The 18400-nt window shown below is 43.4% G+C and overlaps 1 protein-coding gene and 1 long non-coding RNA gene across 4 annotated transcripts in view; one reads left to right on the top strand and one right to left on the bottom strand.

Annotated features, from left to right (window-relative positions):
* Positions 1–10411, bottom strand: part of LOC106969022 (uncharacterized) — a 110014-nt gene extending 99603 nt beyond the window's left edge. For all 3 annotated transcript variants that reach the window (XR_008289091.1, XR_008289092.1, XR_008289094.1), the window contains exons 1-2: positions 9555–10411; positions 8668–8805 (exon numbers count right to left, since the gene is read on the bottom strand). This is a non-coding gene — a long non-coding RNA (uncharacterized LOC106969022). The remainder of the gene's footprint in view (positions 1–8667; positions 8806–9554) is intronic.
* A 24-nt stretch (positions 10412–10435) lies between these two features.
* On the top strand, positions 10436–16523 carry SRSF6 (serine and arginine rich splicing factor 6). Its single transcript, XM_027070137.2, has 6 exons — positions 10436–10694; positions 10918–11066; positions 12402–12526; positions 12889–13097; positions 13366–13449; positions 13547–16523. The coding sequence occupies exons 1-6, from the start codon at positions 10588–10590 to the stop codon at positions 13905–13907; spliced, it is 1035 nt and encodes a 344-aa protein (XP_026925938.1). The 5' UTR covers positions 10436–10587; the 3' UTR covers positions 13908–16523.
* The last annotated feature ends 1877 nt before the right edge of the window (positions 16524–18400 follow it).

The raw sequence follows: 18400 nt of genomic DNA, 5'->3' as shown, positions 1-18400 counted from the left end.
TTGGTGTATAATTTATATACGGTAAAATTCACCCATTTAAAGTATCCAGTTTGGGGTGCCGGGGTGACTCAATCAGTTAAGCATCACACTTCCACTCAGGTCATGATCTCACAGTTCGTGAGTTCAAGCCCCACATCGGGCTCTGCGCTGACAGCTCAGAGCCTGGAGCCTGCTTCACATTCTATGTCTCCCTCTCTCTCTGCCCCTCCCCCATTCATGCTCTGTCTGTCTCTGTCTCTGTCTCAGAAAAATAAATTAAAACATTAAAAAAAATATACGTAAGTGGCACCTGGGTGGCTCAGTGGGTTAAGGGTCTGACTTCAGCTCAGGTCATGATCTCATGGTTTGTGAGTTTGAGCCCCAGGTCAGGTTCTGTGCTGACAGCTCAGAGCCTGGAGCCTGCTACAAATTCTGTGTCTCCCTCTTTCTTGGCCCTTCCCCCGCTTACACTCTGTCTCTCTCCCAAAAATAAATGAAAACAGTAATAAATAAATAAATTTATTAAAGCATCCTGTTCAATGAGTTTGGGTAAATGCATAATTGTGTGTGAATACCACCACAATCATGGTATGGGTCATTCCTTTCACTGAAAGAAGTTCCTTCCTGCTTCTCTGCAGTCAGCTCTCTCCTCCAAACACCAGCCCCTGCCACCAGGAATTGGCTTCCTGTTCTTTTAGTCCTGCCTTTTCTAGAACATGATATAAATGGACTCAAACATCATGCGGTTTTTTGCGTCAGGCTCATCCCACTTGGTATAATGCATTTGAGATTCATCCACACTGTTGTATTGTTCCTGTGTATTTCTGAGTAGTATTCCATTTTACAAATAGGCCCCCTTCAGTTTATCCATTCACCTACTGACATAGACATTTGGGCTGTTTCCAGTTTGAGACTGTTATGGATAGAGCTGCTGTGAACATTCCTGTACAAGATCTTCCTGGTTTATACAAAGTTTTTCATTAATTGAGTTTTAACTGCCAAATAATACATGAATGCATTCTTTCTCTTATCAAAACAATACCAAAGTAAGGTGAAAATCCTCACACACTGCACTGGCAATGCTTTTCAAACTTTAACACAAATCCTCCTGGGAAGCTTGTTTAAATGCTTGTTTTAGTCCAGTAGGTCTGGGTGGAACCTGAGATCCTGCGTGTCTAACAAGCTCCCAGGGAATGCTGCCAGGAACAGGGGCTCCAAAGACCCAAGAGCCCGGGCCAGTATTTCTCATAGCACGATCACCTGACCATCTGCTTCACAGTCACACTGGAAGATGCTGAACATGCATATTCTGAGGCCCTGCCCTGCACCCAGTGACTCCACCTACGAGGGATGGAGCCCGTAGACCTTCATATTTAAATGGTGCTCACCAATATCTGAGGACCACTGCTTTGGGCCTACAATTTTTGGAAGAGCTGACTGGGTCTGTCTCGTTCCCTGTTATCCCCCTGAGCCTAGCACAGAGCCCGGGCCATGCAAGGTACCTTTTAAAAAGACTTATTTTCCCTCACTCTGCTAGGAACTGGGTTCTACACCCTGGGCACACACCCTGGACGCTCTCTGGCATGGTGCAGTTCGCTTGACTCCTCTGTTCTAGGACATTAGAAACCACCATTTGATGCAGCTTTTGCTGCCAGAATAAGGGCTGTGGTGATAAGCAAGGGCACGCACAAGACATTTGGGAATATGTTTCAGCCTGAACGTATCCAAATAACAGCATGTAGAACTAAAGATGGGTAAAATGTCTGCAAGCCACAGCCTAGTGTCTGGCGGAAAAACAGAAACCTACGCGCACCAGCTCAGGGGAAGACCTGGGAAGAGAGCCCAGCATTGCCTCCCATGGGACTCTGACAAGCATGGAGACCACAGTATCCACGAAGTACGCCATGGGTTCTTGTATTTGTCTTCGGAGTTTCCCCATGGCCTCGTGCTCTTCACCGGACATGAGGCCAACTAGGACTTTCCTCATCAGCACTTTTTCTCCCGGCTGCCCCAGGACTGAGCCTACCTGCCAATAAGCACCGGATTTCCATTCTGCTGCCTCACCTGCTCCCATTCTCAAGACAAACATTGTTTGCCACAACTGGGCTATTCCAGAATTCCAGTTAGGTTCCTTGTAAGAGAGGTAGGGCTGAGTGAGGAATTGGACACCAGGCAGCTCATAACTGGCCTGGAGAACAATATGGCCACAGCAGCAGCAACGGGCAGGTGCAGAGAAGTCCAGGGGGGCAAGGTCAGCCTGAGGGCCACCCTGAAGAAGGTCCCAATGAGTCTGAGTACAGAGTGCTTAGCAGCCACGGTGACAAACAGACTGAAAAGCAAGCCCCAGAAGAGATGTTTCGGAGACTGTGGACATCTAGCCAGAAGAGAGGACTTACTTGAACAGAAGGTCTGAGGGCTGCCCCCAAACATCTGGACGACCTAGGTGTGGGAAACAGATGTGGTTATTTGAACAGCCTCAGGGACACAATCAGGACCAGTGGCTAGATAAGTCAAGGAAGCAATTTTTCACTTTTATAAAGAATTTACTCAAAATGAGAGATGTCCAAAAATGGACTTAGCTGTCTGGTTAGGCAGTAAACTCTCAACTTGGGAGATGTTCAAGTAAGGGCCAGAAAACCTGGGAGTGAATAAGGTGTTGACAATCAGAAGATTTAGATTGAGGGACCTTCAAAGACCTCCTCTCTCTGAGCTTCATTGACCCCTGGACCAGGCAGCCAGTGGAATTTACCTACCGCTGTAATCATACAAATGGCCACCAGATGGCGACAGACCCCCACCTTCCCAGTTAAGGAGCACTGGGTCTGCAGAAACCTAACTGGAAGACAAAACCAAAATAGTTAACTGATTCAGACAAAGTGACATTCATGGGCAAAGACTATGAATCAAATCCTCAGGAGCTAATTAGTCCAGCACAACCCAGAGTGCTCCAGGTCAAGTAAATTATAATTTCTTGTTTTACAGAGATATTCCTTTTTTAAAAAAAATCTTCCATCGAAGTACAACATACATACAGCAAGGAACACAAATCAGAAGTGCACAGCTCAATGAATTCTCTCAAACAGGGCACACCTGTGTAACAAGCACCCACCTCAAGATACAAGCTAGGACCCGAAGTCCAGAAGCCTCCTTCCTGGTCACCACCCCCACTGTGACTTCTGATACCATAGATCGGTTTGGCTTCTTCTTCAGCTTTACATACATGGAACCATATGGTATGGGTTCCTTCGTATCTTGCTTAGATGCTTATGTCGTGAAATCCACTGATTGGGCTGTGTACTGTAGTTCAATCTCATTGCTGGGTAGTAGTGTGTGGTATGAATAAACCACAAATGATTGGACCACGCTCTTTTTGATGCGCATCTGAGTGGTTTCCAGTTTGGGGACTCCCACGTATAATGCCGCTACGGATTTCTAGTACATTCCTTTGGAAGAGCATATGTACACGTTTCTTTAACAGAATTGCCAGGTCACAGCGGTGGGCGGTGGGCTAGCAGCTTTCAGCTTTAGTTGCCACTATCACACAGTTCCCAAAGTGCACCAATTGCCATTCCCACTGAACATGTACGAGAATTCCTGTGGCTGTCTAGCCACACCAGGATCCTGTCTAGGTAAGTTCCAGTGGAAGAGATGTGGGATCTGGAGTGAGCAACCCTGCAGAGGGTCTGAGTGTCCAGGCAGCATGAGTGAGTGGGGCTTGAATCAGAAGGAAGAAGAGTCCATTCCATCAGCAGGCCCTGATGACCCCTGCAGCAATAATACCTGCTAAATGGACATACTCGCTCCATGAGTTCGCAACAAATGCCTGAGCGGCGCTACTCTCACTGAGCACTCACTGCATGCCTGGCACTTCTCAGGGCTGGAGACGGCACACAGAGGAAACAGACAACGTTCCTGCACTAACGAAGCTCACGTTCTAGCGGGGGTGGGCACAGACAGTAAATAATATGTTAAGTGATGAGAGTTCTATATAGAAAAATAAAACAGCATAAGAAGATATAGAGTGCAGGGGCGCCTGGGTGATTCAGTCGGTTGCGCATTGGCTCAGGTCATGACCTCATGGTTGGTAGGGTCAGGCCCTGCGTCAGGCTCTCTGATATCAGCTTGGAACCTGCTTAGGATCCTCTCTCTCCCTCTCTCTCTCTACCCCTCCCCTGCTCACTCTCTCTCTCTCTCAAAAACAAATAAAACATTTAAAAAAAAAAAGATCTAGAGTTCAGAGAGGGATGCTAGTTTAAAATGGGGGTTATTGGGGCTCCTGGGTGGCTCAATCGGTTAAGCAATCGACTTTGGCTCAAGTCATGATCTCACAGTTTGTGAGTTTGAAGCCCATCAGCTGCTGTCAGCACAGAGCCGGCCGGCTTCAGATCCTCTGTCCCCCTCACTCTCTGCCCCTCCCCTGCTCTCACTCTCAAAAATAAAATAAAACATAAATAAAATACAATTAAATAAAACAAAACAAAACAAAATAAAATGGGGGTTACAATGAGATGTCACCTCACACCTGTCAGAACAGCTGCTTTCAACATGTGTTGGTGAGGATGTGGACAAAAGGGAAGCTTGTGCATTGTTGTCGGGAATGCAAATTGGTGCAGCCACTAGGAAAACAACGGGAGGGTTCCTCAAAAAATTAAAAATATAAATACCATATGATCCAGCAATCTCACTTCTGGGTATATATTCAAAGGAAATGAAAGCACTATTTCAAAAAGATACCACTTTTTGAATATGTTCATTTCAGCATTATTCACAATAGCCAAGACGTGGAAATAACATAGGTGTCCACCGACAGAAGAACAGATAAAGAATGTGGCATATGTATATGGAATATTATTCAGGCATTAAAAAAAAGAAAACCCTGCCTTTTGTGACAACATGGCTGGATCTTGAGGGCACTGTGCTAAGTGAAATAAGTCAGACAGAGAAAGACAAATACCACATGTTCTCACTTATATATGGAATCTAAAAAAGCTAAACTTGTAGAAACAGTTGCCAGGGGCCAGGGTGGGGGGGAATGAGATGTCGGTGAAAGGGTACAGACTCTCAGTTATAAGATGAGTAAGTTCTGGGGATCTAATGTACAGCATGGTGACTATAATTCACAATAGACAACACTGTATTAACAACTGGAAAAATGCTGAGAGCAGATCGTAAATGTTATCACCCACATATAAAAATGGTAATTATGTTAAGGGGACGGAGGGGTTAATTAACCTGATTGTGATCATCATTTTGCAACATACATGTGTATTGAATCATCACATATTACGCCTTAAATGTATGTCAATGATATCTCTATAAAGCTGGGGGGAAAATAACATATCAAAGAATAAAATAAGTAGTTACAGGGGTGAGAAGGTGACTTTGAACAGAAACCAGAGATGAGGAGACAAGTCACAGGAAAAGAGAGCTCCAGACACAGAGAGGCATTCAATGCAAAGGCCCTGTGGTGGGTGTGTGCTTGACATATTCAAGGCACAGTAAGGAGCAGATAGAAGGAGGAGTAAGGAACACTGAGAGCAAGTTAGTGGGGACATGATTATGTAGGACCTAACCTCACTGATGCTGAGAGACAACCACAAGTCCAACCCCACATACACATGCATACTCATATAACGTGCTGGGGCTTGGGAGGTTGAGAAGGTTATTGTTGTTTAAAAAAATGAAATCATGCATATATTAACCCTGGCCTTTCTCACTTAACAACATACCATGAGCATCTCTATAAGTCTATATCAGGGGTTCGGGTAGGCAAACATTTTCTATGAAGACCCAGCTATTAAATATTTGAGACTCTGTGGGAGACAGTCTCTATTGCAACTACTCAATACTGCTGTTGTGGTTGAAGAGCAGACACGGTATACGTGAATGAATGGCTGTGTTCCACCAGAACTTTACTTACACAACAGCTGGCAGGCCAGATTTGGCCTAAGGTGTGTTTACAAACCCTGATGCATAGCTCCCCTGTTGTATTCCCAATGCCAAGAGCAGTGGCTGGCACACAGAAGGCACACAATAAGTATTTGTCAAATCGATAAATCTAACATTCTTTTTAGTGATTAGAGTATTCCACTGCTAGAATATCATCTTAGGGCCTAAGGTTTTACAAATCAATCCTCTTGTCAAAAAGATTTCTAGGAGTACGGTGGCTGGGTCAAAGCCTCGTGAACTTTCTGTTTGTCGAAGGTCACCACCTCCTTGAGACCCTTTCCTCTCTTGGCTTCTTCTGTGACACTGTATTCTTTGGTTTCTTTCCCTATCTCCCTTCCCAGTCTCCTTTCCTGTATTTAAGTTTCAGAGTCCCTCTGGCAGGCAGAATAGTGCCCCCACAAAAGATGTGCATGTCCTAATCCCTAGAATTTAAGATGTTACCTTACTTACATGGCAAAAGAGACTTTGCAGAAGTGATTAGGTCAAGGATCTTCGGATGGAGAGTGTATCTTGGAGTATCCAAGTGGGCCCAATGTAATCACGGCTGGGGGTGGGGGTGGGGGTGAGGGACTTATAAGAGGAAAGCAAGAAACTCAGCATCAGAGGAGGAGATCTGGCAATGGAAGCAGAGGTCAGGGTCAGAGTAACCAGATGCAAGAAGGTCTCAACCAAAATTCATGGTTTCAACGATGGAGGAAGGAACCACAAGCCAAAGAATGCAGACAGTCTCTAGAAGTTGGAAAAGGCAAGGAGACAGATACTCCCCTAGAGCCTTCAGAAGGAGTGCAGCCAGGCTGACACCAATTTTAACCCAGTGAACCACTTGACTCCTGCCCTCTGGAACTGCAAGCTAATAAATTTGTGTTGGCTTTCAACCCTTCAGTTGATGGTAATTTGTTACAGCAGCCATACAGCTTACACATAGGAGTTAATACAGTCCCCCAGGGCATAGTTCTGAATTTTCTTCTGCTCTCAGTCTACTTTTTTGGGGGGTTTCATCTAGTATTTGACAAACTCACAGATTTATATCTCGGGTCCCCTCTGTGCATTTTTTCCACTTGACATAAATAGAGTTAATTTATTTGTAGGTTCTTAATGTAAGCATTATACCAGGCATGTGCTTGGATGCTGTGGGCTCAAATTCATGTATTGAGAAAGAAAAAAAAATTATATGTTCACAGTTAATTATACTTAGAGCCTTACATTTTCTTGTCATATTGCTCAGATGACACCAGATATGTAAATATTTCAGTATATCCCCAGTCTTCTTTTTTTAATGTTTATTTATTTATTTTGAGAGAGAGAGAGAGAGAGAGAGCGCGCGCAGGAGGGGCAGAGAGAGGGAGAGAGAGAATCCAAAGCAGGTTCCACACTGCCAGAGCTCAACACAGGGCTCAAACACACGAACTGTGAGATCATGACCTGAGCCAAAACCAAGAGTCCGATATCAACAGACTGAGCCACCAAAGTATCCTCCCCAGTCTTCTTGGGTGGTGAAACCTCATTATCCTTCCACTTTTGCTGAAAATTCTGGTTACTCCTTGAATACTCAGAACACAAGGGAAGCCCATTCTCAGTGACACACATCCCCTCACTGTCACAAGCAACACCTTAGGTGTCAATTCTATGCTTTAGCAGACATTTGTCAACATTTCAAAACATTTTGTTAACCCCCCAATTTTTTTTACTGAATTATAATTGACATACAATGTTATATCAGCTTCAGGTGTGCAACAGATTGATCCAAAAACTATACATCACTCAATGTTCACCACCTTAAGTGTGGTCACCATCTGTCACCACACCATATCATTACAATACTATTGACCATATTCCCTGTGCTATACTTTTCGTCTCCATGACTTATAACTGAAAGTTTGTACCTCTTAATGCTCTTCACTCAATCTATTTTTAGTTGTCACAGCTGGGGGGAGGGAAAGAGCTACTGGTGTCTAACAGGTAGATGCCAGCCAGGAACACTGCTAAACATCCTGCAGTGCACAGGACAGCCCCCACAACAGAAAATTACCTGGCCCCAAATGTCAGTAATGCTTAGGTTGAAAAACCCTGTCTAGATGAACCCTGTACAGATGTTTTTCAAAAAGGGTTTGGATTAGCTTGGCAACATTTAATCCAATACCGCAATTGAAATGTACCTTTAATCTCATCACTTCCGAGCTCTTTCAATCATCTGATTCACATTTCTTTCAAACTCTGTCCCTGACAATTTCCATTTCTGAATTCCATTTCTACAGCAACACCTGCATACATTCACTCCACTCCATGTAAACACACTTGAGTTGCCAAGTTCAACCCAAATCCATTCAAGATGACAGCTTCTGGAATGCTAAGTTTTCCAGACATAATATAGCAAAACCTATCACAATTCAGTTTATACCCACTTCAAATCACATGGTACTTGGGATTGAAAACCACAACAATGTGTGCTCTAAACTATCCTTTACAATCTGGGTATTTATGGATGGATTCAAAGTTATTAACTCTCTTTTGGATCAGACTGAGGCCACTCTCTCTTGCTGACAGACTTCGGCAGTTACCTCCACAATTTTAGAATCAGCAATAGTGATCGTTATCTGCCACAACTGTAGGTATCTAAAAGAAGTGGCCTCCTGTGCTATACATCCATCATTTCTCCCTTGAGTCTTTCTTCCAAAATATCAACAGAGGTGAGTTAGATCATCAACAAGACTCTACAGAATGCTGATGGCCCAACAGTACCTTCAATGATGATCATTTGAGACTGTCTTCTGTAGTTGGTGGGTTGATGGTTTTTTGTTAAGAGTAGCCACTGGGGGGCGCCTGGCTGGCTCAGTCCATGGAGCATGTGACTCTTGATCTGGGAGTAGTGAGTTCCAGCTGCACATAGGACACAGAGATAACTTAAAAACCCAAACAAACAAGAAAACAAACAAAAGTAGCCATTGGCCTTTGGGGAGAGGTTAGAGGAAGCAAAGGATGATGTTAGCTGCATCTTTCTCTTTGGGCACATTAACTGCAAAGACAGAAGGTGACACCCCATTGCCTATATTCATCTTTTAGTAAGTACTACCCCATTACCTTCCCAAATAGAATGTTCAGTCCAACCGACACTGTATCACCGCCATTTCCTGATGCACCTCTTCCCATAATGAATTTTAACATTTTTAAAAATAGTGACAATTTGATGAGTGAAAAAATGTCGCACTGTTGAATTTTCTTTTCCCTAATTACTATATCCCACGAATTTTTATAGATCTATATTCTTGTGTTGTATTTAACTTTTAAGCACTACCTAGCCTTTACCGCTAGATGCGAGCATTAACACTTCTCCCCCTGTCGTGATAATCAGTTTGCTTCTAGACTTTGCTAAAAGTTCCCTGGAAGGCCAAATCGCCCTCTCTCAACCAGCTAAAGAATATCAAGGTTGAACCGCTCAAAAAGAAATGGAATATTCGGAAATGCCTGAACAGCCAGTGTTATCTCACCGATACTGTTTCTTCTCTTGGCTTCTGTAACACCGTGCTATCCCGTCTTTCCTCACCTCTCTACTCCCTCGTTCCCAGTCTCCTTTCCTGTAGTCAAATTTCAGAGTACACTAGTGCTTTCTGCTCTCCACTTAAACTTACTCCTTCGGGGTTTTCATGTAGTTCTCCAGCTTTAAAAGGCATGTCCAATGAAACACTAAAAAAAAAAAAAATGTATATTTCTATCGAATACACGGGGGCTTGCAACCTGTTGGTTCACGGGACTCTCCATGAGGAGGAGAAAAAGAGAGCACCTGTGTAGGAGGGCTGCCAGGTCTTGATTAACTTTCTTGGGCCAGAGACCTCGGTCGTACTCCCTTTGGGAGCACCCACAGCGAGAGTGGAATTACCACGTACACAACAATCTACAGGTGACTTGCCAGTGTTTCAAGAAAAGACCCATGGAGGGGGACGAGCAGCGAGGCGGTCAAGGCTGATGATAGCTGTGAGACCACCAGGGATAGAGGCCCGCAAGGCTGTATGCTCGTAACGCGAAACGTGCGGGTCACCACTACTCCGGAGGGTAAACCTCGGATTAGGTGAAACGGGATAATCATGGGTCGGAGCGCGCGTTACCCGCCGAGCGGAGCGTGAGCCGATCAGTGGAGGAAATTTGCAGCCTCGTTTTAAGGAGCCAATCAGAGACCACAGAGTCCTATTAACGACAACATCAGGAACCAATGAAAACCGGGAGTCCTCCGGGACTGCCTCCCAAGCTCCTGTCCCGGAGAGATCACACCAAGGTTTTTTAAAAACTACAAATTAGAAGACAAGTCTGTGGCTCGACGACGGGAAACTACGTTTACAATAATGGGTGGGGAAAATTGTGTAAGCGAGCAGAACTGCACTTCCCCAAAACCTCGCGGAAGTGGACCTGCAAGTCACCCCCGAGCCCTGGGCTCCAGAGCGGGAGGGTACGTGTTGCGCGCTGACGCCACGCGCTGGCCCCGCCCCCAGCTCGCCCTCCCTTATAGTGCAGCTCTGGCGCGCGCGCACCATTGTGTGGCTGGACTCGGCCGCCGCTGCGGTGTGAGGCGCGTGTTCGGGCTCTCGCCGTCCCCGCACCCGCACCGCGGCTCCTGCTTTGCGGTCAGCCGTTCGACGCCAGCCTTCGGGCCCCTCGCCCGCCACAGACATGCCGCGCGTCTACATAGGACGCCTTAGCTACAACGTCCGGGAAAAGGACATCCAGCGCTTTTTTAGCGGCTATGGCCGTCTCCTCGAAATAGACCTCAAAAATGGGTGAGTCCGGCCTGGGAGCCCGCGTCCGTCCGCAGTGTCCTGGGTCTGGCGGCGACGGGGTCCGCTGGACAGAAGATGGCCCAGGCCGCGGCGCCGCGTGGCAGGGCCTCCAAAATGGCGGCGGCGCGGGGTCGCGGGAGCGCGCGCGGAGGGTGGGCGCGCGGGCGTGCGCGCCCCCGGCCTAACGTCGCCTGCCGGTTCCCGGCTCTCGCACCGCCCCCAGGTACGGCTTCGTGGAGTTCGAGGACTCCCGCGACGCCGACGACGCCGTTTACGAACTGAACGGCAAAGAGCTTTGCGGCGAGCGCGTGATCGTGGAGCACGCCCGGGGCCCGCGCCGCGATCGCGACGGCTACAGCTACGGAAGCCGCAGTGAGTCCCACCCCCGCGCGCTCCGCGTCCTTGGGATCCTGGGGGGCGGGCGCAGGCTTAGGGTGGGCGGGGTGGGGCCTCCCAGCCCGGGCAGGCGCGGTGGCAGGGGTCCACTGGCTCCAGTGTCCCCGGGCGCCGCTGCCTTCACGCCTGCCCGGGACAGCTACGGGACGCCGGAGCGCGGGGATTGGGTTGTGGGTTTTGCCTAGCCAGGGTTGGGCTGTTTTGGGGCTTATATATTTAATTTTGTTGTGGGGTTTTTTTGTTGTTGTTTTTTTTTTTTGCTAAGTTGGGGGCGGGGGGTGGCTTGGGCCCCTGTCAGCACTGTCGTGGGCTCTGCCCACGGAGGAAGTGAGGGATGGCAGTATTTGTTGTATCCCCTTGCTTACCTGACAGTGCTTTAGCTAGAAATGTGAATGTTTTAGAGTAGAAGTTGAGGGCAGGCTGGGGTGGAGGTGGGGTGGGGACGGGGTTAGGGGAGGAGTTTTAAGTTTAGGTCTTAGAGTTATTAAAATTGGCGGGGGCCAAAGAAAATACTATTTTTAACTAATGTGGTATAGTACCACACAGATTTAAATAAGCTTTATGCTGCATTTGAATTATTTGGGGCATGTTACTGGGAGGAGGTGGGAGGGGTTTGGTTATGTTAAATGTTTGATGTTGAAATTGTTGCATGTTGAATTCAAACTTTTTAACAAGTCCTTGATGTTTCAATTTGAAAGTGACCAATGGGGCTGAGGCTGTGTCCACTGAGGCTAAGATGACTGCCTTTCCTGATTGGCCTTGGCTTTTCCATACATTGTGTGACCCTTGCCCTATGACCCTTTGGCTGACCTTACCGGAAGCCATGACGACAGCAGCCTTTTGCCATTAGACGCAGGGTGATGGTGAGGATTCCAAGGGTTAGACAAAACTGGTTAATCTGAACTAGGTGACTGTTACCTTGCGTGTTTTGTGGCCAAACCACCACCAAAAACCTCACACTGTGATGTAAGTACTTAGTGTAACTAGTAAACATTTTTGTAAAATGTAGAAATGCATGTAATCAGTTAAGTTTTATATTTTACAATGTTCTGTAAAATAAAACTTAGCGAGGTAAATTGAATAAAGGAGCAGTCACTCTCTAACAGATTGTAGGAGAAGTTTAGTTGGATTTAGTCTATTTGACTTGCCCTTAATTTAATTTATGGCAAATCACAACTGTATCGAAGGTTTAGCAGTATAATAGCAAAGTCCTACTCCAGTAAATAAAAGTTGATATGTTTGTACTAACTTTCAAAAAACATGCATCCCTGTCATTACAAAGCATCTAATTATTCTCTTCATGTGATAAAGGTGGTGGAGGTGGATACAGCAGTCGGAGAACCTCTGGCAGAGACAAATATGGACCACCTGTTCGTACAGAATTCAGGCTTATTGTAGAAAATCTTTCTAGTCGTTGCAGTTGGCAAGATTTAAAGGTATGTGCTATAATTTGAGATAAAAATGATACGGCTGGGGCACCTGGGTGGCTCAGTTAAACATCTGACTCTTGATTTCAGCTCAGGTCATGATCTCACAGTTGGGTGGGTTTGAGCCCCACATCCGGGCTCCGCGCTGATAGCTCGGCGCCTGCTTGGGATCCTCTCTCGCTCTCTCTCTGCTGCTCCGCCTACCCGTGTGTGTGCTCTCTTTCAAAATAAATTAAAAAAAAAAAAAAAGATATGGCTAATGTTTAAAAGGTAGGCTTTTGCTTCACTTTTTTCTTAAATTTCTGAGAATCCAGTACAGTACGTAGGTTTTTTTCATTACATTTCTGAGTTTAATCTTGTTGCTTCTTTAGGATTTCATGAGACAAGCAGGTGAAGTAACCTATGCGGATGCTCACAAAGAACGCACAAATGAAGGCGTGATTGAGTTTCGTTCCTACTCTGACATGAAGCGTGCTTTGGATAAACTGGATGGTACAGAAATAAATGGCAGAAATATCAGGCTCATTGAGGATAAACCACGAACGAGCCACAGGCGGTCTTACTCTGGAAGCAGATCAAGGTAATTTGTTGAAATACAGGGAAAGGAGAAGAAACCATATTTGCTAACAGCAAAGAAAAATTCAAGCAGCAGTATTTCAATTGATGCTTAGTTGAAATTCAGTATGTAGTCTCTTTTGTGTTGTGCATCATTGAGGTTCTTTTCAATGTTTTAAGGTGGACTTAATTTATGGTAAGAAATTATATTTTGTTTACTGTTTTTTGTAAATGACACAAAAGTTTGTGTTGAGATATGAGATTAATGTTTTTTATTGCATCTTTTGTTACAGGTCACGGTCTAGAAGAAGGTCACGAAGTAGGAGTCGCAGGAGCAGCCGCAGTAGATCTCGAAGTATCTCAAAAAGTCGCTCCAGGTAAATAATGAGCTGTTAGATCTTTTTTTTCTGAATGTTACTCTATTTGTATGTTCTGGCAAGGTATTGAGAAAAAAATCTGGCTCTTCTTGTCCAGATCCAGGTCTCGGAGCAAAGGTCGATCACGTTCTCGATCAAAAGGCAGGAAATCCAGATCAAAAAGCAAATCTAAGCCCAAGTCTGATCGGGGCTCCCGTTCACGCTCTCGAAGCAGATCTAAGGAGTATGAGAAATCTCGAAGCAGGTCTCGTTCTCGATCTCGTTCCCCCAAAGAAAATGGAAAAGGTGATATAAAGTCAAAATCTAGATCAAGGAGCCAGTCTCGTTCAAATTCACCCCTACCTGCTCCACCCTCAAAGGCACGTTCTGTGTCCCCTCCACCAAAAAGAGCTTCAAGATCCCGTTCTAGATCTCGTTCAAAGTCGAGGTCACGGTCCAGATCGAGTTCCAGAGATTAACTTAGAACTCTACATTCTTTGCACACTATTATGGAACACTTTCCTACTTGCTTAAGCAGTTACTCTTCCATGTTTGTACTTGGCCTCTTTGCAAGAGGAATCTCCTGAAAACAGGGGCACACAGAAATTTGATTTGTGGCCAAATTTGATGAAAAAGATGAGGTTCTAAAGAAATGGTGGCATGAAGTCAAAGATCCTCTCCCTTCTTTGTAGAATTAAGATAACTTTGATTTTATAGCTTTTGAGCTAAAATAACTTTTGTAAAGATTAAGCTCATTTAGATTTTTTTTAAGTATTTCAGCAGGATCTGCTGCAGGGGTTTTGTTGTTTTGTTTGCTTACTTTTAAATTAACCGTTTCAAGCTTTGAATACCTAAGGCTTTAGAGGGAGAACCCAATTTTCAATTATGTTGGCTTTTTATAAGCTTGAGTTATGTAAGATTTCAATAAAAATTTGCTACCAAGATAATTGCCTTACTGAATAGGTCACTATTAAATTCCTTTAAATATTGGTAATCTACTCTTTGTGGAAACGATGTAAATTCAAAGTGTAAAAGAAGGCAAGCCTCAGACCAGCAATAAATTATTGGATTTGGATAACATTTTGTGCTGTTAATCAAATTTGCCAAAGTCCTATCTGCCCCTTTGAGTTTAAAAGGTATTTCGTGGTCCGTCTATTACACAATTTTGCCTAAGTTAGTGGATTTTAAATGATGAAAACTTTTCAACTTTAATTGAACTCTTGAAGAAGTAGTTCTTAATACTTGAGAACCCGTTTAGCCTGGTAATCCCACTTTATGGAGAAATGGTCAGTGTAATTAGTGTTTTGTTAGAATATGGTTCCATGGTCTTTAGTGTTTGTTGTATGAAAATGGAAGTAGCCTTTCTTTGGAAATTTAGCGTATTCTTGTTCAAAGTAGAAAAGCAAATACTGCATTTTCAGCTGGAAGATTATTATATTTAACAGGCACTTAACAGGTTGCTTGGTAAAATTGGTTGCTGATTAGAGTGAAATTCCACCCAGCCATCAGTCGTTAATGGTTGATGGGGTTATGTGATAATTGATTAGATCATCCTTGTAACTTTACAGCATATGGTGGGCTTGAAAAGAATTTACACAGGTAACCTCTAAATTTTCTGTACTTTAATATATGCTGTGGAAGCCAAATTATACTGCAAATTTGTACGAGTTACTGGATAACCAATGGGTCCATGCATCTATAAACCTAATTAGTTGAAGTTGCAATTTGAGAAATGAATTACCCCCTATTTTTATGTTCAGATACTTTAATTCCATTTAAAAGCACTCATTAATCTTGGTTTGAAACCAAGATACCGATTGTTTGATTCTGCTTTATTATCTTCTAGGATCTGTCACTGCATAAGGTGTCAAGGACTGGATTGTACTATAGTGGGGCATAGTGGCATAGTGCTCATCATGCCGCAGATGTGACTAGAAAGCATGATAATCTAGAGTTGGTTTGTAGGTTCCAATAATCCAGAAGGCATACCTGAGATGAGGCTGCTTGAGAAAATTGAGTCAAAGATTTAGGTGTCAAAATCCCAGAGTAGCTGGGAGGAGTACTTGCTAGTGCATAGAAAGATTTGTTATTCAGAAATTTCTGAGCTTCCTGTTAGAAAATTTTAGAGCCTACTCTTAGGAAAATAGTGCCCCAAAAGGCTGATGCTTCTTCCATGACCTTATTTTCTTTTCTTTACTCTCATACTGTTTTAAAGTTTAGATATTCACAAGAAATGGGTTTTTTCCCCAGTATAAACTTCAGAATTTGAAAGAAGACACTAGTGTCTGTGATTGTAGTTATTTTCCTACTTGAAAGAACAGAAGTTACAATTCACGAAGAGGCACATCTCCAGCTGCCTTTCAAAATTTGGTTAAAGAACAAGTTGGTTTAAGAATTGGCTTTGACCAAAGTTTTCTCGTTTTCAGGGAAAGAACAAAAAAGCTTTTAAAACCACAGCCTTTTAAAAAGGAAGGAGGGGGGAATATTGCAGTGTGAAATTTGACTTTGTAAAAGTGTAAAACATCTTTCAACTGGGCTTTCTTGTGTTAGTCTAACCTCACATGGTAATGGGCAGGTTTACCTACGTTGTTAGCTTGCTTGCCCCCAAAGTGGGTAATTATATGGGTAAGTGCCTACGCCCATAAAAGTTTCCTGGTAATAGCAAAGACCAACTTATTGAGAATCTAGTCCTATTCTATCCCTGTGGACCTCAATGTCATTGGATATACCTAAACCACTATAACACTGGCCCACTTGAGAACAGAGTTGACTGCTGAAATGTTTATTAGTTCCTTGCTAACTTATCAGTAGAATCTGAGAGTCTGCAACATGCCATGTGTAAATCCTTGGCTAGATAGAGTATTAAACTGAGCGCAAAAATAGAAATGAGCAACATCTCGATTCCCCTTTCTTTTTACCTGATAGTGTTGACTGACACGCCATAGTGCCTTTAAGGCCAATTTGAGTCCTACCAGTTCCTGTGATTTACGTTCCAGTCCTGTGTTGTTACTACCTTTCATCTTGGTATCTTCTTTTCCCCACTTTGTTAACCTACTTTATGCTTTATCTCCTCAATAAAATGCTTACTGAGGGTTGCTCGTTTTGGATTTATTGTGTATTCCCACTTAGTACCAAATATTTGGTAAATGGTTTTTTCAACTAGAGTTGCCAGTTGGCAAGCCATTCCTGACTTGAGTATGAGGAAAAGGGCTTTTCAGTTCCTCAGACACCTGTTTTAGGATCGACATAGTGGATGGTTTATCTTGGGCAAGTCGTTGTGCTTTAATGTCATCCATGAAATTGGCAAGGACAAGCCGTGAGTTGTGGAGATTAAAGATGACGATCAGGAAACCTGGCTGGCCCCATCAGTGGAGCATAGATAGACTCTTGACCTTGGGGTTTATGGCTTGAGCCCCATGTTGGGTGTAGAGATTACTTAAAATCTTTTTTTAAAAATAGAGGTTAATATCAGGAACATGTTGTCATATGACATGTAATAGCCATAATAAGTACTATCTGCTGTTGTGAAGGATTAACCATATGAAACTTTTTTGTATTGTCTTGCTTTGTTTTCACATAAAATTTACCTGTTACCTTAATAGTGGTTTGAGCATTTTCTGTGACGTATTTTTCAGGTAAACCAGGAAGCTTTAATCACCTTTTCCAAAGTCCTTAACCTAATTTCCTTAATTTAGACTTGGAGCACTCTAAACTTCGGCAGTTTACATTTAGGAAACCTCACATTTTTATTATTTACCTTGTTTTCAGAAGGCAGTTTTCTGACTTTATCCAATTTCAGTCCTATGGCTGTTGGATGTTTTGTTCTTAAGTTTTGACTTAATTGCAAAATTAATATATACTTGGGAATATAAGGTATCTTTCCTTCAGAGCTCACTGGCTAAGGTAGCTGCCGTTAACAGTATCTGTCACTGCCCAGAATTATTTGATCATAAAACCTATTCTTCCCAATAAGCTGTTAGTCCTTACCATGAGTGGTGTTCTGCAGTTTGCTTTTACTAAGATCTGCTATTTTAAATGGCTGACTAGTATACTCCTGAGTGATATATAGTAAGCATACTTGTTCAGTATCCTCATTGTTCTATTTAATCCCTTGGCTTGTGTAGCAGGAATGAAAAATACTATTTTTAATGTTCAATTATCAAACGATAAAGTTTTTTTACATGGTTTGGTACCTACTAATTACCAATTTACACATTAAATTTTGAACTTTTTGAGGCAATGACCACATCTTGAATAAGATGGATCTATGTATGTTTAACACCAGGTTTCCATTTGCCAAAAGGATGAGTTCATGCAATTGTGTAATTGATCTAGGTCCTCAATAGCTTGTTTAGATTTGCTTGGCTAGGTTACCGCAACCCTACAGATGGGCCCTCAGTATAGTACTTAAGTGATTAACCTTTTATAATACTTGAATAGAAAGGAGTCAAAAATTGAGAGGTCTAAAAAGGGTAACGTGGCAAATTTCACCTTTGACCCCATGGAAGAAGCCAGGAACACTAGTTTCTTGTGTATCCTTCTGGAGATGTAAATCTAAAAGAACTGGTATTTCCCGGGTAGTCTCATCAGAGCTCATTGGAATTTTGCAAAAGCAGGTGGTACTGAGTATTACAGCTCAAGCACTAGGAAACTTAGTAATTAAGTTTTTATTTACTGTTTACACTCGTTTATACCCATTTTCAATATCATTTCTGAGGAAATCATGGAATTAGCATGAAGATTTATTAGCAGAGGCAGGCTTTAAATCCTGGTTCAGTTCCTAACAGCCCTAAAGCGTTAAAGAAAAACAAAAAAACAATGTCAGATAATTCCTCCTAGTGAAAAGCACTCAGATTAAGGAAGGCTCAGAGAGTAGAGAATGAATAGACTTTTTAAGTAATAATTTTGATAAACAGAAAAATCTTGTACAAAAAACTGTATACCCTTTTCCCATCACTAATTATATTTTGTT

The sequence above is a fragment of the Acinonyx jubatus genome, chromosome A3 (genome assembly GCF_027475565.1).
Source record: "Acinonyx jubatus isolate Ajub_Pintada_27869175 chromosome A3, VMU_Ajub_asm_v1.0, whole genome shotgun sequence".
Classification (NCBI taxonomy): domain Eukaryota; kingdom Metazoa; phylum Chordata; class Mammalia; order Carnivora; family Felidae; genus Acinonyx; species Acinonyx jubatus.
The sequence above is the reverse complement of the archived record's forward strand: the minus strand, read 5'-3'. Positions and strand labels throughout refer to the sequence as shown.

Excerpts from the sequence above, each read along its gene's own strand:
- SRSF6 (XM_027070137.2), top strand. The coding sequence starts at position 10,588 with ATGCCGCGCGTCTACATAGGACGCCTTAGCTACAACGTCCGGGAAAAG. Across the intron at positions 12,527-12,888 it reads GCAGTTGGCAAGATTTAAAG|GATTTCATGAGACAAGCAGG; the intron begins GTATGTGCTATA and ends TTGCTTCTTTAG. Across the intron at positions 13,450-13,546 it reads ATCTCAAAAAGTCGCTCCAG|ATCCAGGTCTCGGAGCAAAG; the intron begins GTAAATAATGAG and ends CTTCTTGTCCAG.